The sequence below is a fragment of the Acinonyx jubatus genome, chromosome D2 (assembly GCF_027475565.1).
Source record: "Acinonyx jubatus isolate Ajub_Pintada_27869175 chromosome D2, VMU_Ajub_asm_v1.0, whole genome shotgun sequence".
NCBI lineage: Eukaryota > Metazoa > Chordata > Mammalia > Carnivora > Felidae > Acinonyx > Acinonyx jubatus.
The window spans coordinates 85,501,327-85,518,902 of NC_069393.1; the positions used below are offsets into that span (position 1 = coordinate 85,501,327).

At 61.2% G+C, this 17,576-nt stretch overlaps 1 protein-coding gene across 1 annotated transcript in view; it reads left to right on the forward strand.

Annotated features, from left to right (window-relative positions):
- Positions 1–2,165: 2,165 nt before the first annotated feature.
- Positions 2,166–17,576, forward strand: part of ADGRA1 (adhesion G protein-coupled receptor A1) — a 33,123-nt gene continuing 17,712 nt past the window's right edge. Inside the window, exons 1-4 of the mRNA XM_027063463.2 lie at positions 2,166–2,574; positions 3,178–3,379; positions 10,505–10,632; positions 12,131–12,254. Of these exons, the coding sequence (XP_026919264.1) occupies positions 2,375–2,574; positions 3,178–3,379; positions 10,505–10,632; positions 12,131–12,254 (654 nt within the window). The 5' untranslated portion in view covers positions 2,166–2,374. The remainder of the gene's footprint in view (positions 2,575–3,177; positions 3,380–10,504; positions 10,633–12,130; positions 12,255–17,576) is intronic.

Genomic DNA, 17,576 nt, shown 5'->3' on the forward strand with positions numbered 1-17,576 from the left:
GGCCTGAACTCAGAATGTGCCAGAACCCTGGCCTTCCTGCAGGAAGCGGAGCCAAGAGCTCCCTGCGGAGACGGAGACGCTGGTCCTGGAAAGAACTGAGACACGCCCCCCCGCCCCCCTGCAAGTATCAGGAGCGAGTGCCTGGTGCCGTAAGAAGGCCTGAGCCCTAGAACACTTGTTTCGCTCAGAGCCTTTGGTGCGCTGGGAGCGATGAGAAGTATGTGACAACTGTGTCTGTGGCCCTGATCCTCTGAGGCCCCAAGAGCAACATGGGGGCACGTCCCTCCCGAGCAAGCATGGTGCCATGACTTCCGTGCAGCCATATCGAGCAGGGTCCCTCCTTGTTCTCCAAGCCGAGGACGTTGTCTCATTAGAGAGAAGATCTGAGGCTCTCCACGATGGCCGGTCACACTGAGCCCTGGACCCACAGTCCCTGACCCTCCGGGGGCGGGGGGGCAGGGGGACAACCAGGCAGGCTCCATGGAACAACAGCAAAGGGAGTCTGACTGCTGGTGCCCCTGTTTCCCCATCTCACAGCTGTGCTGCCCTGTGCTGGGTACAGATGGCCTCTGGCATGTGTGAGGGGATGCCGTGCCCCGCCCCCACCTGCTGCCCCAGGCCTAGGTCTGTAACAGATGTCCTGCCGTGTGCAGTCCTGAGGCTGTGCACCGGGCACCCGGAGGGGCGATGGCAGGGCAGCTGTGGGCGGGCGGGGGTAGCGGTGCCCCTCACAAAGCCAGAGGCCCTCCGATGAGGCTCCTCCGACAGCCCTCAGTGTGGGGCAGCCCAGCGATTCCAGAGGGACACCCCACCTGCACCCAGGTGTGGATTCTGGGTGTGGCCCCCTGGATGCAGGCCACAGAGTGCAGGGTCTGGACGTGCCCTTCGAGGGCAGCACTGAGGCCTGACTAGGGGGCCGCTGGGGGCATCCAGGGCTGGGCTGGCCCGGTCCTCTGCCTCCCAGTAGCCTCTTCTGTAAGTTCTCCCAGAAGCTGCCTTTTTGGGATTCAGGAGGCCCCGGTTCTGGTCCTACCGCCTCTGCTCTGAGGCCAGGGCAAATCACAGGCTCTTGGGACGGAGCACAAGGCTGTGCACAGAGCAAGAGACTGCCGGCGGCCGCCAGCAATGCCCCTCCTCTGTGCCCTTCCCACCACCCTTCTGCCATCTCCGGGCTGGGAGCCCTGGTGAGGGATTGGCCCGTGTTCATGTCATGCCCTGAACGTGGACAGTCTTTGTGGAGGGATCGACAGGTGGACAAGCCCCATGGGGCCGCCCAGCAGTCTGGGCTGAACCCTGAGCTCACAGCAGGCTTTCCCGCCTTCCTCCTTGCCCCACTTGTCCAGAACAAAAGCCGGGGCCCCCCACCCCCAGGGTAGCAATCCCGGAAAGCTGGGGCGGGTCGGGGCTTGGGGGCGGACACCCACATTGCCGCACACTCTTCACCCCTCTGGGTTTCACATTCCTTGTCCAAATCCCAGGCCTCATCACTGCGTCCCACAGAGAAGCATGGGGAACACAGCCCCCAGAGGCAAGGGCCACGAGCTGAGAAAGTCGTGAATCTTAGTGATGCCCCAGAGTCCAGGCCCAGGCCCTCCAGAATTGGGGGGGGGCTCTCCCGAGCAGGCACCAGTGTCCTGACCTTCCAGCCGGGAGGGAAGAGCGTGGGCCTCCCCCAAGCTCACACGTGTCTGCCGAGCACAGTCCCCAGGCCCCCCAGCCGCACCTGACTGGGGGCACAGAGCCAGAAGCCCTCACAGGGGTCGTGCTGGCTGCAAAGCCCACCCGCGTCCCTGGGTCTCACCTGTCCTCCACCCCCCAGCACCCGGCCCGACGGGGGGCTGGGCCAGGACCCTGGATGGGGCGGGGGCCTCTCTGTGCAAGGCCACGGCCCACCCACACCGGCAGGCAATTTGGATGTGAGAATATTTTAATACAAGGACTATGAGAATTCCTCTGAACTCTGGTTTCTTGCTCACATTTCTGTTCCTGGAGCCTTCAACGGACAAGGATTTTCTTTAAAAATAAAGTGAAATCATCCAGTCCTCCTTCCGCCTCCTTTCAGGGGAGTGCTTTAATGTGAGTTGTCCGATTCTGTTGGAAGCGGAGGCAAAACCTGGCCGGTTGTCTCTTTAAATCGGCTCTGCAGTGTGCCGGGCGGCCGGTGGGGCTGGGAAGAACCATTCTGCCCTGCCGCAGGGAGCCGGGCCACAGCCCGCCCAGCGCCATCAGCGCCTCCCCCATCCCCATGGTTACGGCTCCTGCTTCCCGGCCCGGTCCCCGTGCCCGGCTGTCGCCCGCCCTCCGAAGCAGGCGCAGAGGCGGCTGGCGGTCCCCACGCGGAGCTCTGGAAGCCACCCGCGGAGAATTGCATTGAATGTCTGCGGGTCCTGGCTCTGACTCACTCTCTCGGTGCAGTGCCCGTGGCGCCGTGGCCGGGCTGCAGTCTTGCAATCTGTTGATAACTCCACTTGCTAGCTCGGAATGGAAAACTGCTCCCCGGCACAGAGAACTCGCCACAGCCCGTCGGCACCGCACGGCGCAGCGCCGGGGCTCCCGCTGCCTCTGCCTGAATAGGTGAGAAGTTGGGCTGCGTTTCCCGGGGCTGCGTGGCGGGTGGGCCCGGGCAGGGAGGCAGCGCGGCGGGCAGGGTCGGAGCCCTCCGGCCACGGCGTCCACTCCCCCAGCCGTTGCTCGGGCATCAGCGCCGAGCGGGCTGGGGTGGCTCCTGCTGTTCCGGATGCAGATGCTGTATAACTTTGGGTTCCGCGGAAGGCGCAGAGCCACCACCGAGATGGCGCGTCTGGGGGGCGACGCCGGCCCCTGTGTCTGCCGGCCCGGGGCTGGCCGATCGTGGGGACGGCGAGTCGAGGCTTCTTCAGTTCCCTGACTTAAGCTGACAGACATGTTTCGGGGCCGAGCTGCGTGTGCTGGGCGGCGAGCCGAGGCCGGCTCCCAACGTGGGGAAGGCAGTGCTCCGGGAGGGCTGCCCGAGGTCCCTGCGGCTCCTGAGCCCCCCACCAGAGCCCGGCAGACACGGCAGGCCCCCTGCGTGCCCCTGGCGATGCAGCCCCCGGCCCGACGCTCCGACCGGCCATGGGGGGGGGGGGGGAGGGCGCGACGCCTGGCTGAGGCCCCAGGGACCCTCCGCCCTGCCCTAACCGTGCCCTGTCTTCACAGATGGGGACAACCTCGTGACCCTCACCCGCCCCACCGTCGCCCTGAGGCCCCTGGCCCCGGGCTGGACCCCACAGCCACTGTGTGGGACCTTGACCTTCGGGACGGCCATGGAGGCCAGCGGGGAGGAGGGTGCCACATAATCGGCTCAGCGGCGACCCCGCTCCGTCTGCACTCTGGCTGCAGGAGCTTCGCAGGGCTCATGGTGAGTACGCGCCCCCCGGGCAGCGGGGCCCGGCCACCCCTGTCCGTGGAGTTACCACGTGGCCAGTTAGCAGCATCGGGCCCCGGTGTCCAGGGCTGCCCGCCGGCTGCTCTGCTGTGGGCTTGCTCGGCGTCGATCATACTAATTAGTGGCAGGCATGCTGCAATGTGGAGCCATTTAATCGTGGGAGGAGATACGGCCCTGGGTCCCTCCCCCAGGGCTCAGGTGCAGGACCGGGGAGGCCTTCCCTGGCCCCTGGCCGGGGTCACTGCCCCTCCTGTCCGAGGCCGTCGTGTGCAGCGCTCCCAGGGCAGCTCCGCCAGCCCCTTCCCATCAGAAAGTGGGCTGCACGGCAGGGAGACGTGGGTGGGCTTCAGAAGCACGTAGAGCAGACGGGGGCAGGACGCCTCTGTCACCAGAAAAGGGGGCACGGCTGCTGTGGGCAGGGCCATGAGGGGACTCGTCCCGGAGGCTCGTGCAGCCTGGATATGGTCGCTGCCGGCTTGCGTTCCGGGAAGGCTGGTGGCCGGGTAAATAATGCATTGTGTGTGTTTGTGAAGGACGGTGGTGGAGGGCCCAGCGCGTGCAGGGAATGCCGATAGCCACAGGACACGTGGCCGGCAGCAGCCGTGGCTCGGACGCCAGCAATGACTCAAATGCACACCGATTGTCTGCTTCATGGGGGGGGGTGTGGGGTCTGTCTGAGTCACTTGTTCGTTTCCTTCCTGTTCCGCTCGAGACGCCCAAACAAGGTCGGGCTTGTGGCCAAGACTCAGCATTGTGCATGCCACTGCTCCAAGCCTCGCCGGCCGGGAGGGTGACAGGCAGCCTAGAGGTTGTGCGTCCAGGCTCACCACTCCTGGGGAGGCTGCCGGCCTGGCCGGGGCCCCAGCTTTTTAGGGGACCCAGGGTGCCTTGCCAAACAGGGCTGCCCCCCCTTGGCATTTTTCCAGCTTTTCACCCTCAGGTTAGAGCCTTATTTGCAAATGGAACCTGTCATTTGCAGACAAAGGGTGAGCTGAGAGGTGTTGCAGGAGGCTGGGGGGGCGGGGGGGGGGGGGGGGGGGACCCTGCAGCAGCTTCCCTGGCCTCTCCGAGCACCGCTGTGTGACCCTCCCCATGTCCACTCTGCGTCCCGTCTATACTCTGCCTTCAGTCCCCAGTGACTGTGTTCTGGTCCCAGACGCTGGACACTGGCCAGCCCAGGACAGTGAAAACTGGCGGGTTACACTTGCCCGGAGGGTTTAGGATCTCCGCAGTTCGTTGGGCTTTGATTCTTAACAAATAACGTTTACACTGGAGAGTCTCCAGAAGAAATGGAGAGCCCAGCCCAGCGTGGGGGCCGCTCTGCTGCAAATGCTTCCCTGCGTGTGTCCCTGAGACTATAGTGTGGACACCTGCGTGGCTTCACCCCAGGGGCCCAGGGCACAAGGAAGACCAGAGGCTGTGGCCAGCAGGGTGGCCCGCCCCTGCCCGCCCACACTGCTGCACTCACACCGCCAGCCAGACGTGTGCCCGTCTCGGTGTTCCCTGACACCGAGGCCAGCCACCCGCTTTCTGGCTCCTGAGCGTTAAGACGCGCGGTCTTGCGGAAGCGCTTCGGGGGCCACGCTGACGCCTGCGTTACACTGAGGCTCTGTCCTCCCTCCTGGACAGGCGCCCCGTCTGCTGTCAGTGTGCCGGTGGGACCGTGAAGGCACAGGCAGCCCGGACGCTCCCCTGTGGGGCCTGCAGGACACAGGCCACCAGCATGGCTGTTAGCAAACGGGGCAGGTGTGGACAGTGGCCCTGTTGGTATTCACGTCCGAGCAGCTGCCAGACAGGCATTGCTTTGCACCCCGTGGCCTTCTGTGATCCGCACACTTTCCTCCCCAAAGCTCGGTGGCATCTTGGAAGGGAGTAAGAGGTTGTCCGAAGTTGTGCGCTTTCTTCCTGTTTCCTTTCACAGCGTAGGTCTCGTGGTTCACCCGAGGAGCGGCGTGGTCGCTGTGAGGGAGGCCACGTTCATTTTGCACAAGCTCTGCCTTCCCGGCCACACCCCCCGTGGCTGACAAGGCGTCGTGGGGACTCCTCTGATCACTGGGACATCAAGGGGACCTCAGAGGACAGGTCCATCCGCTCACTAATGTTGAGCCCAAGAGGCAGAGACCCCCCTTCAGTGGCTTCACTTTGGTATGACCCAGACCCAGCAGGTGCCAGCGGCTGCCAAGGACCCCACGGAGCTCGCACTCGCCCTGAATTCAGGGCTGACCGCAGTGTCATCAGACTATCCTTTGTCACGTCCAGCAGGGGCTGGAAGCCAGGACAGGGTGAGAAGCCAGGCCTGCCCCCAGCTCTGCTTGGAGCAGAGGAGTCCCAAAGACACAGGACACCCCTTTTCTGCACATCAGCACCCCACATTTGAAAAAGCAACAATGGAATTAAAACCCCTGAAAAAACCATGGACGTAGAGGCCTGAGGGGCAGGCACTGGCGCAGTCCCTGTGCTATATTTCCCACACGGGGAAAGTATGAGAGAAACACCCACCAGCTATACAAATGTGACGTCCAGTGAGGATAATTTGTGCTCCGGAGGAATAAATTACTTACCTTTTGCCTCTGCGTCCCTCCGGGACGCTGCCATGGACGGACCAATAAGATACAGTGATCATTAAAAACTCAGACAAGGGGCGTTGGGGGCTAACAGCGAGATCAGTCTCGGTCGGTACAGAGCAGAGGCAGAGAGGACGGCGAGGAGGGTCTGCGCCTCCTGGGGAGAAGAGCCCCTTCCCTGCGCCCCGCGGCTGGCCCCTGACTTAAGACCTCCCTCCTCCTTCCTTCCTGTCTCTCTTAACATCTAGGTGATTTATTTGCAAAACATACCAAAAGACACACCCAACTAAAATAATAATAAAGCATAAAAGGAGGGTAAGCCTCAGGACCAGGGGAAATGCCCGCAAACCCCAGACCAGGGCTCTGCGCCTCCAGGCTCCACGGAGGACACAGGCCAGCCCGTGGGACGATGGAGCCTCGGTTTCCCAGAAGGAGAGACATGGCCACGCAGCTTGGAAAGGCAGAGCAGTGAGCAGGGACAGCGGGCTGGGGGCCACAGCGGCGGGAGCAGCTGTCTGGACTGAGCCCAGCCTCTCGGGCGTGAGGTCCGTTCTGGTCTGAAGGGCCCCGGAGGGACGTGTCCCGGGGAGTCAGCCCCGCACACCACGAGGATTTTGTCCGTGGGACACTTGCAGCGCGGGCCCTCCGGGAGGAACCTGTGCATGTGTGAACCCTAAAATATAAAATAGTGTCTCCCTTTTGCCTTCCCTGCTTTGACTTTTAAGCGTCATCTCTAAAAATGTAGAAGGCACCCTTGGTCACTAACTTGCAGGAAGAAAGTAGAAGCTGAAAGGAAGTGAGGCTCTGTTTCCGCTACAACTCACTTGGCACAGCTCTTCTGGGATCAGAAGCCTCCCTTGCTGCCTCGCTCAAAGCCAGGCCCTCGGATGGGAACGCATCCCTGAAGCAGGGTGACCTCGGCCGTGCGTGAGCTGGCCCGGGCGCCGCAACCGGGACACGCTGTGTCTCGAACTGACCTCCCGACGCGTTTGCCTGTGGCGGGAGCAGTGGTCTCATTTCCCCTGGCTCAGCATGAAGTGTGTGTGGATAAGACTTGGCGGGTAGGATGCGCTCAAACGTAAGCTCTGTGATGAGGGTCCTGGCCACCGGACACACTTCTCCAACCCTGGGCACACATGCAGGGCGGGGACGCAGGGCACCAGGCGTCGCTGCAGACTTTGCCTTCCTCTCCCGCCGTCCCTGCCCCCACCTCCAACCAAGAGTCAGGGCTGCGAACACGGCAGGAAGGCGGGGGTCTCTGGGGGAGTGGTGACGGAGCCCCAAGACAGGGCACGAAGGGACTGCGAGTCCCCAGAGGTGTGGGCCCACCCCAGGCCTCAGCCCGAGGCGTGCCGAGCACACTGGTGAGAAAACATGCTTGGGTTGGGCTCCGCCAGCAGCTTGCTCACGTTATGTGCACAGGAACCCGGTCCCAGCAGCCAGGGGGCTCCAAGAGAAGTGCCAGTGTTTTTTAGACACCAGGTTAAAAGCCATCGTCTTTGTGAAAAGAACTAATTTTGCACACGAGGGCCCGGGCACGTCTCTGGGACGCGATCAGGCCTGACTTGCGAAGAGCCTGCCGGGCCCGCTCCACGCCTGTCAGCAGCGTCCAACTCTCAGAAGAAATGGACAGTGAGAAGATCATCTGATACCAGGCTTTGACCACAGAAACTTGCTTTCCTCGACTTTTGCAGTGATTTTCCATGGGCTGGAAGCTGGCGCTGGCCGCCTGTGACAAGTGTCAAACCCTTGGGGCTCTCCGGAGCCACAGGGCACGCCCTTCCCACCATCACGCACGGCAAGCGCTCCAGAACTTGGGATGCTGGGTGTGTGAGCGCTTCCAGTGGACCGGGACACCAACAGGAGCCCAGCAGGCCCGTTCAGCTGGGACGCCCCGGCCCCGCTCCACCTTTCTTATAAAACACTTACTCTTGGGGGGCCTGGGTGGCTGAGTCAGCTGGGTGTCCTACTTCGGCTCAGGCCATGATCTCACGGTTCATGAGTTCGAGCCCCGCGTCTGTGCTGACAGCTCACAGCCCCGAGCTGCTTCGGATACTGTGTCTCCCTCGCTCTGTGCCCCTCCCCCACTCGTGCTCTGTCTCTCTCTCTCTCTCAAAAATAAATAAAAACATTAAAAAATTAAAAACAAAAAACACCTGTTCTTTCTTCAGCAACAGGCAATTAAGTCCCACGTCACAGAAACCTGTCCTCACACGGACAGAAGTTCTGTGTTGCAGGATGGAGGGCCCAGCAGGTGCCCGCCCCAGCCATCGAGGCCTGCCTGACATGTGTACCTTAGGAGGAAGCCTCCATTAGCCATGGGTTAGCGGCCAGGGTGGGTAGCCCTGCAGGAACCCAGGCCGCAGACCCTCCCCCCGGGGCTGAGCCTCGGTGTTGGGGGGGGGGGGGCGCCTGGTCAGCTGCATCAGGCAGGACACTCACTTCCCCAAGAGGGCCCTGGAACCCTGTCACCTTGAGGCCGGCCTCCTTGGCTGTCTCTCCTCCTGGGCTCGAAATTTCATGGGAATTGGGGCCACAAGTGCAGCACGGGTCCTGCTGAAACCCCAGTCATCCCGACAGGAGTCCTCGGTGTTCTGTGCACGTCCACACCTGCCCTTCAGGCTTCCTGGCCGAAGGACAGTCAGGACCATAAGGGGATCACCACAGTGTCCAGCCCACGGCCTGCCAAGTGACACAGTGCCCCTCCTTCGGTTACATCGGGTCATCTGCTGGGCCAGGGGTGCTACTTCCAGCTCTGGTAGTCAGCTAGATCCCTCAGTGACCAGACAGGGAGGAGTCTGGGTCGTGTCCAGGTCACTTGGAACCTTTTCCCTGGTGACAGGATCCCATCTGCTATCATCATGGCAGCAGAGAGACCTCCTTGGAAAAGTCCCTGGCAGGAGCAGATAAGGGGACAGAGGCCATGGCTGGACACCAGGGTGGCCCTTTGGCTGTCCCCCGGCTGGCCAGGGCCTCATCTCAGCTGGACTGACAAGAAATTATCCCCCAGGAAATGAAGCAGGTTGAGCTCTTGGACATAGAAGCTTCCCGGCCATGGCGAGGCCAAGGCCCTGCAAGGACGATTTTCTCTCGATTTCCCACGTGACTCAGGCTGGGCGCCTTCCTGGAGGAGCACCAGCCACCTCCCGCTGCGCTGACCACACATCTAGACATGGCCCAGGGTGTGCACATCCACCACGGGCACGGCTGCTGACTCCCCACCCTGACCACAGCCTGTCCTCACAGTTGGGCAGCTCAGCACTGTCTCCCTGGGGTTCCCCAGGGCAGCCTCCATCGTCACAGCCCTCACCTGCCCTCACCTGCCCCCCAAGCCTGGCAAGTACCAAGGCCATGCTGGTAGAGCCCGCGGTTCAGAGCATGAGCTGAGGGGTCAAGACCTAGGAAAGGGGGCAGAGGGGACACAACCAGCACCCTGGGCTGGGGAGGGGCCTTAAAGTGCCCGGTGAGTGGGAGGGGGAGGGAGGCGGTAACCAGTGCCCTGGGAAGGAGTGAGGGTCCATCTCCAGAACCCCTTGGGAGGCCAGGGGATCTGCAACCAGCATCCCAGACAGAGCAGGTTAAAATAAAGAATTGTCTTTCTCTCTGTCCTGGAGCCTGGAAGTTCAAGATCAGATGTCACAGGGCTATGAGAAATAGCCCGCCGTGTAGACGGCTGCCTTCCTGCTGTGTCCTCAAATGGCCTTCCTCTGGGCAGGTCGTGTCCTAGTCTCCCTCTTATAAGGACGTGGGTCCTGTCGAACGAGGCCTCACCCTATGACCTCTTGTGATGGCCGTCACCTCCGTGACAGCCGCCTCCACTAGTCACATGGGGCACAAGGATGTCAGCCTGTGCTTCCGGGGACTTGGCTCAGTCCACAGCAGGGCTTCCCTGTGACGCTGCGAGTTACAACACAGGAAGTGTCTGGAGCGTTGCTCGGGGGGTCAGAGGGCAGAGGGCAAAGATGCACGAGGCCAGGGCTCCTGACTCCCAGCCCATGGAGCCCGCACAGCAGACGAGAGTCTGTGCACTGGGGGCCCCTCCAGGGCTTTGGAGCTTGGAGCGCAGGCCGCGCAAACCCGCCCACATGACCATGCGCTTTGCGGCCATTTTTCCTATTGCTGGAGTTTTGGGAACGTGGTCCCGGCGCGTAAATCTCGTGCCAAGCGGGTGCTCTCCTGAGGGCCTCGGGGCCCTGCCGACCCATCACGGCAACTGCTTTTCCTCCACCGACCTGAGTAAGCTCCGGGGACTCGCTTGACACAAAATTCTCCTGGGGGATCTCGTGAAGCAGAATCTTGATGCGCGTGAGGCGGGACATCTGCACGGCTCCATCCAGACCCTCGCGCGGGCAGGTTTGGGGAGACAGCCGCGCTCCGAGAAAGCGGGGCGCCCGTCACAAACCTCCGCTCCACTCAGGAGACACCTCCGACCGCTTTCAGGGGAGAGGCCAGACCTGGGGGGAGCCAGGTGGCTCCGCCAGGTGCACAGTTCCTCGCCACGTTGCCCACTCGTTCTGCTCTGTGCTCTATCCAGGATTTGAAAACCGTGCTCTCCCTGCCCCAGGACCCAGGGGAGTTCCTGCACCCCGTGGTGTATGCCTGCACCGCCGTCATGCTGCTCTGTCTCCTCGCCTCTGTCATCACTTACGTCGTGCACCAAAAGTAAGGCCCCACTCGGCACCAAGACTGCATGCTTCCACCTTCAAATGCAAAGCCTAAAACGAGACCCTCCCCACCCCACGTAGTGAGAAGTCCCTGGAAGGTACTTCACCGACCACCTGCCTACATGGCAGGCATGGCCAAATCCTCCGCTGAGTTTTCAGGGACAGCCATGCCCTTCCACTCCAGGCCTCCCCCAGGGCCACCTATGTTCTTATCAAAAGGGGTGAAATAGGTACTTCCTCCAGTGGCCCAGGGTCAGTTCAGGTGCTCCAAGAGCCCACAGCCTTGGGAAGTTAGCATAGCTCGCGGAACCCTCACACACCTTTGCGTTGTGCCTTTTAATCTGGGGCGGGGCAGGGCGGCGTCTAGTTGTCTTTCTTCTGAGCTGGTTTCCTGGCCACCTCTGCCTGTGAGGGGAAATGACCTGCGGGTGTCTGCATCACTTGAAGATGCACTGTGAAATGTGAGAAGGGGTCTCTGCCATGGTCAGGATCAAGCCCATAATCAAAGTCATGAGCAAAGCCTAGACTGTGGGCATAACCAGTGATGAGAAAAGGCTTGGGTGTGTCCAAGGCCACAGTCATGGGGAGAGTGTTGGGCATATCCAAAGCCATGATCATGGGGAGAGGGTTGGGCATGTCCGAGGCCATGATCATGGGGAGGGGTTTGGGCATGTCCGAGGCCATGATCATGGGGAGAGGGTTGGGCATGTCCGAGGCCATGATCATGGGGAGGGGGTTGGGCATGTCCGAGGCCATGATCATGGGGAGGGGGTTGGGCATGTCTGAGGCCATGATCATGGGGAGAGGGTTGGGCATGTCCGAGGCCATGATCATGGGGGGGGGGGGGGGGGGTGGGCATGTCCGAGGCCATGATCATGGAGAGAGGGTTGGGCATGTCCAAGGCCATGGAGAAACTGTGGCCACCATTACAGCTGTAAGAATAGGATGAGTAATCTCTGCCATGGCTGTAGCTGGGGTGAGGCCAAGTCATGGAGGTGGTCACAGTCATAGGCAAGGTCCTAGGCCACAGACTACAGGGGTCTTGCTTCCAGTTAGTCACAGTCATGCCCTCTTCTTGAGGTACCAGACATCTGCTCAGAGAGGGAAGAAGAACTCCATCCTGGGAATCAGGAGGTGTGGCCAGGTGTGTCCCACCCTCTAGCTCTGTGACCAGACAAGGCATAGAGTCTCAGGTTTCAGTATTAGCATCTGTCCAATGACCAGGTTCGAGATTTCTCAAAACCCTCCAGTCTAGCATTCCAAGTCGATTTAACACAAAAACGTCCAATAACCACACACTGAGGGTGCCACACACACCCTGTGTGTTCCCATCCATCTGGTCCTTTGGGTGGGCTCCCCCGGCCTCTTTCGGTGACACCTTGGGGGTCTTCAGCTCGGTCCCCACGTGGACGGAGCATGGCAACTGGGGAAGAGGGCTGATCTGTGCACCTCACTCTGCGTGCTGGGTCCTGATGGGACATCTCCGTCTCCCACAGTGCCATCCGGATCAGCCGGAAAGGCCGGCACACGCTCCTCAACATCTGCTTTCACGCGGCTCTGACCTTCACAGTGTTTGCCGGCGGCGTGAACCGCACCAAATACCCAATCCTGTGCCAGGCGGTGAGTGCCATCCACACCCTCATTTTGCTACAAAACTTAAAGTGTTTATCACCGCTCCTACCAAAAGGGAAATGTATGATAATTGTCTTGTTTATGAAAAAACACTTGAGTATTTGTTCAGATGTGTCTCCTGGAGGGAGTAGTTCAGCATGCAGGGCACCTGTATTACAGCCTTTTTGCCACGTGAGGCTGACTATTCTGCTCAGCACTGGATCGTGTCAGGTACTTTGCTTTTCGCTTGACCAGCTGGCTCCGAGGCGTCTGGTCACATGCGAACTGGACGCTTCCTGTCCGGCAAACGGTGCTGGTCCCAGGAATAGGGTCGGGAGCTTCCTGCCTCCCAGAGACTGGCCAGGTCAGGAGCACAGAGAAGGGGCCAACTGCCACCTCCCGCCACCGCCGTCCAGGTATGCTCTGGCACCAGAGCAGGTGGCTGGGGAGTCCAGGCCGCAGAGGCCCCGCCCCCCACATGGAGCTCACTCAGAGAGGCTCTGCTCCCATCTCAGGTAGAATAGGGGCTTCTGAACATCACAGCGTTGAGAACAAGTCACCAAAGGGCCTTCTTTCCACTCCATGGCCTCACCTGACTTTTCCTTCAGAGGGGGGAAGCGCCCTTTGGTTCTGACAGAGCTCGGAGGGGGCCTTCCCACCAGCAGCACCTGCTTCCTCCTGCTGCTCCGTGCGGCCCTGGCCCAGGACAGGCGGCCCCACACCCAAGTCTCTCTGTAGGCTCCGCCCTCCAGAGCCTCGCTCAGACCCCTTGCTCCTGGCTCCAGCTCAGCCCAGGTGGATAGTCACCTCTATGTGGACAGTGACCTCCAGAATGAACAGCGATCTCCAGGTAGAGTTTCCTGTGATGTGGACAGTGGTCTCCAGGTGAACACTGGCCTCCACGGGCAGGGTAACCTCTACGTGAACAATGACCTCCAAGTGGACATTAACCTCCAGGTGGATGGTGACCTGCAGGTGGACAATGACCTTTAGGCAGACAGTCTCCTCCAGGTGGACAGTCTGCTGCAGGTGGATAGTGACCTCCAGGTGGACAGTGACCTCCAAGTGGACAGTGACCTCCAGGTGGACAGTGACCTCCAGGTGGACAGTGACCTCCAAGTGGACAGTGACCTCCAGGTGGCCAGTCTCCTCCAAGGGGACAGTGACCTCCAGGTGGAGAGTGACCTTCGAGTGGACAGTGACCTCCAGGTGGACAGTGACCTCCAGGTGAACAGTGACCTCCAAGTGGGCAGTGACCTCCAGGTGGACAGTGACCTCCAGGTGAACAGTGACCTCCAGGTGGACAGTGACCTCCAGGTGGACAGTCTCCTCCAAGTGGACAGTGACCTCCAGGTGGACAGTGACCTCCAGGTGAACAGTGACCTCCAGGTGGACAGTCTCCTCCAAGTGGACAGTGGCCTCCAGGTGGACAGTCTCCTCCAAGTGGACAGTGGCCTCCAGGTGGACAGTCTCCTCCAAGGGGACAGTGACCTCCAGGTGGACAGTGACCTCCAGGTGGACAGTGACTTCCAAGTGGACAGTGACCTCCAGGTGGAGAGTGACCTTCGAGTGGACAGTGACCTCCAGGTGGACAGTGACCTCCAGGTGGACAGTGACCTCCAGGTGGCCCGTCTCCTCCAAGTGGACAGTGACCACCAGGTGAACAGTCTCCTCCAGGTGAACAGTCTCCTCTAAGTGGACAGTGACCTCCAAGTGGACAGTGACCTCCAGGTGGACAGTGACTTGCAGGTGGACAGTCTCCTCCAGGTGGACAGTCTCCTCCAAGGGGACAGTCTCCTCCAAGGGGACAATGACCTCCAAGTGGGCAGTGACCTCCAGGTGGACAGTATCCTCCAAGTGGACAGTGACCTCCAGGTGGACAGTGACCTCCAGGTGGACAGTGACCTCCAAGTGGGCAGTGACCTCCAGGTGGACAGTGACCTCCAAGTGGACAGTGACCTCCAGGTGAACAGTGACCTCCAGGTGGACAGTCTCCTCCAAGTGGACAGTGACCTCCAGGTGGACAGTCTCCTCCAAGTGGACAGTGACCTCCAGGTGGACAGTCTCCTCCAAGGGGACAGTCTCCTCCAAGGAGACAGTGACCTCCAAGTGGACAGTGACCCCCAGGTGGACAGTCTCCTCCTAGTGGACAGTGACTTCCAAGTGGACAGTGACCTCCAGTGCCCAGGCAGGAGCCAGATGGGGGCTGCCCCATGGACTGAAGAGCCATCTTACCTAGGACTCCCCTCTTCCGGTTCTGTCATTGGTGTTGTGTGTCTGCCGGGGCCACGTGGTGGGAGGGTCTCAGCCTGGCATCCACGGCGCTCATGTCCCTCCCCTTACAGCCTCTGTTGCTGTGAATCCTACAACCATTTACTGATGCTGTGGAAGCTGCTGAGGCCTAATTATCTGACACTCAGGTGCACCGGTGGCGACCTCGATGGCAGTCTGTGCACACAAAATGACCTGTCCCCTGCACAGATGGCAGGCGACTCACCCTGGGGCGGGAGGGTGAGAGGCTGTTCAAGCAGGGGTGGCATGGGGAAGAATCGGGCTGAGCTCCGGCTCCAGGCACTGGCCACCAGACAGCACCTCGTCCCAGGGCCCAGGCAGCCTGACATCCGGCTCGGTTCCCTGCGAATCCCCGTCCAGGCCGTGCACCCCACTGGGAACCGGATTCTGCCATCCACGCTGAAGCCCCAGCAGCAAAGCCGCCAGCAGGTAACTAAAAACCGCACTGAGGGGCAGACACGCTTCCTTAAGCCTTTGGATAGGCACGGCGACAACCACAGCACATGCCCCGGGAAACCCAATCTGTGTCCTGTCTGGAGGTGCCTGCCGAAGAGCGGAGCCCGCCGAGGGCGGTGAAATGTCGCGCTCGGCCAACGAGGGCTCTTGTGCCGGGTCCCTGGCGGCGAGGAGCCGGCTTCAGCACCCCCTCCCCCCAGGCTCCTCGGTGCCCCTGGGGAGCCCACCCCCTCCCGAAACCCGGGAACTGTGTCCATGCTCCAGCCTGGATGGGGGTTCCTGGAGGCCAGGGGCCTCGTTAGCCAGGTGGACACCCTAGGAGCGTGGCAGGTCGGGGAGCGCTCCGGGCCTGGACGGGTCCGGAGAGGCAAGGTCTGCAGAGGTGATGATGGTAGTGTGAGAAACAGTTGATTCTCCTGTGGTGGCCATCCTCAGGAACCCCGTGGGGGGAAGCCAGCCTATGAGCTCCAGAGTAGATCCCACCCTGACCTCCGGACTACGTGTCCCCGGGAGCGGGGCCGTGATACCTTCGGTCATTCATTCGCGAATTTCGAGCAGAGCCGTGCTACTCTGGCTGCACTGCCCAGCTTTCCGGCAGGGGAAGAGGGACAGAGAGCACCATGTGCACGAGAGAGAACAGTGACCTCTGTTCTCTGGACAGAGCTGGGGCCCAGGTGATGGGATGGGGCTGCAACCCCAGTGAGCCCTCCAGGTGGCATTCTTGAAGTGACTCCCCCGACATTTCTCTAAGTTGGGCCTGTGCCTTGCAGACGAAGACAGAAGCGTCGCTGCTGTTATGGAGGGTAACCCAGCATAGACACCCTGTCCTCTGCCCACTGGAGAGGAGGCAGGCCTGACAAGGCACAGCTGGGAGACCACAGCGTCAGAAGCTGGGACAGTTAGCTTTAATATGGAGATTTGACTGATCACGGGGCCGACATTTGGCCGACGTCATTCTGGGCGCGTCCGTGCGGTGTGGATGCGGTCAGTGCTGGAAACGGTGGGCTGGCTCAGGCAGGTGCCCTCCCCATCATGGGGCTCATCCTCTCCACCAGGGGCCTGGGGACAATGACAGAGGAAGGGGGGACTCTCTCTGTGCCTGTCCAGGCTGGGACATCGGTCTTGGCAGGAGCCACACAGTCGGGTCTCCTGGGACTCCAGCCTGCCCACCACGAGCCACGGGTCTCAGACTTCTTAGCCTCCACATCTCCACAAGCCAATTCATGGTAAATGTGGTTTTCCTCCAGGGGGGCAGCCAGGACTGCCCCCACGCTGACGGGGGACAAGCTGGCGACCACCCTGGCACCTGAACACGGGACGCCCCCGCCAGCCTTCCCTATCCAGGTGTGGCTCACACTTGTGCTCTGTGGCCCGAAACTTGGTCGGCTGGAGAACAGATGGTTGCTATGGCAACAAGAAGATGACCGGGCACCTCATTAAAGTCCTAAGTGACATCGTGAACACAAACGGCCGGCCGCCAGTGGCCCCACATGATGATGTGCGTCAGCGCCGAGTTGGGGCTGAGAGTGGGGCAGCCTGCCGGTCCTGGCGGCAGCTGGGTGTGCTAGCCGAGGTGGGGGGGTCCTATGACCTCTCCACGTGTCCGGCCCAAAGTGGCGTCTGGGAGGCGGAGGCTGCAACCCCCTGGCGGGCGAGGCTCAGAGCAGCCCATCGGGAGCATAGCCGGCTCTTCCCACCCCCTGCTGACCCTGGGGCTTCTCTGTGGACTCGGCGTCTGTTTCCAGTCACCTGCGGTGACGGCCACGCTGCTGTCCCCTCAACAGCCCGCGATCCTTCAGTTGAGGGCCAGACAGACACGCCCCTTCCTTCCTCCTGGTTCAGGTGCAGAGTGCCTGCCCCCCGGTTCCCAGGCTGGGGTGAGGTCCGGCACACGGGCACCCACAGGAGGCCCAGGCCAGGCTGCGGAAAAGGCCGCGGAAAAGGCTGCAGAAAAGGCGGCACTCACCAGGCGTGTGCAGGGAGGCCCCTGAAACCACAAACAGCTCCGGGGCTCCCACCCCACCCATCCCGTTCCCCTTGGTTATTTGAGGTTTTCTAATAAGTGAAACTTGAATTCCGGATTCAATAAATCATTATAATGCAATCTTAGCTTTATTCAGAGAATCACCTTTCCGATCACACCTATGATTTACTTGTCATCGTGAAATGTCAGGTTCTTGCCTCGTAGGTAACCTCGTTTTCTAGAAGCAGGTGGAGACAGAGGAGCATGATTAGCTAACACAGTAAGTGCTGGGGGAGGGGTAAAAGCTCGGCCAGCAGCTCCCACAGCAACCAGCAGCTGCGCCTGTGGGAGCGGACGTCACCGGCTGATCCTAGAGGTGCTTTATGTCACACGCAACCCGACACCAGCCTCGTGGGGAGACCCCTGCTGCAGGGCCGCCTGCCCCTCAACTGGTGGCACCCGTGTGGGGCCCAGCCCAGAGGACGTCCTCCCTGGAGCCCTCGGGTCCCCACATCTGGGCCAGGCTGACCATGGGCACGTTGGCGGGCACTGTGCACGCACGGAGGGGCACCTATGGGGCCAGCCTCTCACGGACCTCCCTAGAGGTACCGTGTGTGCGG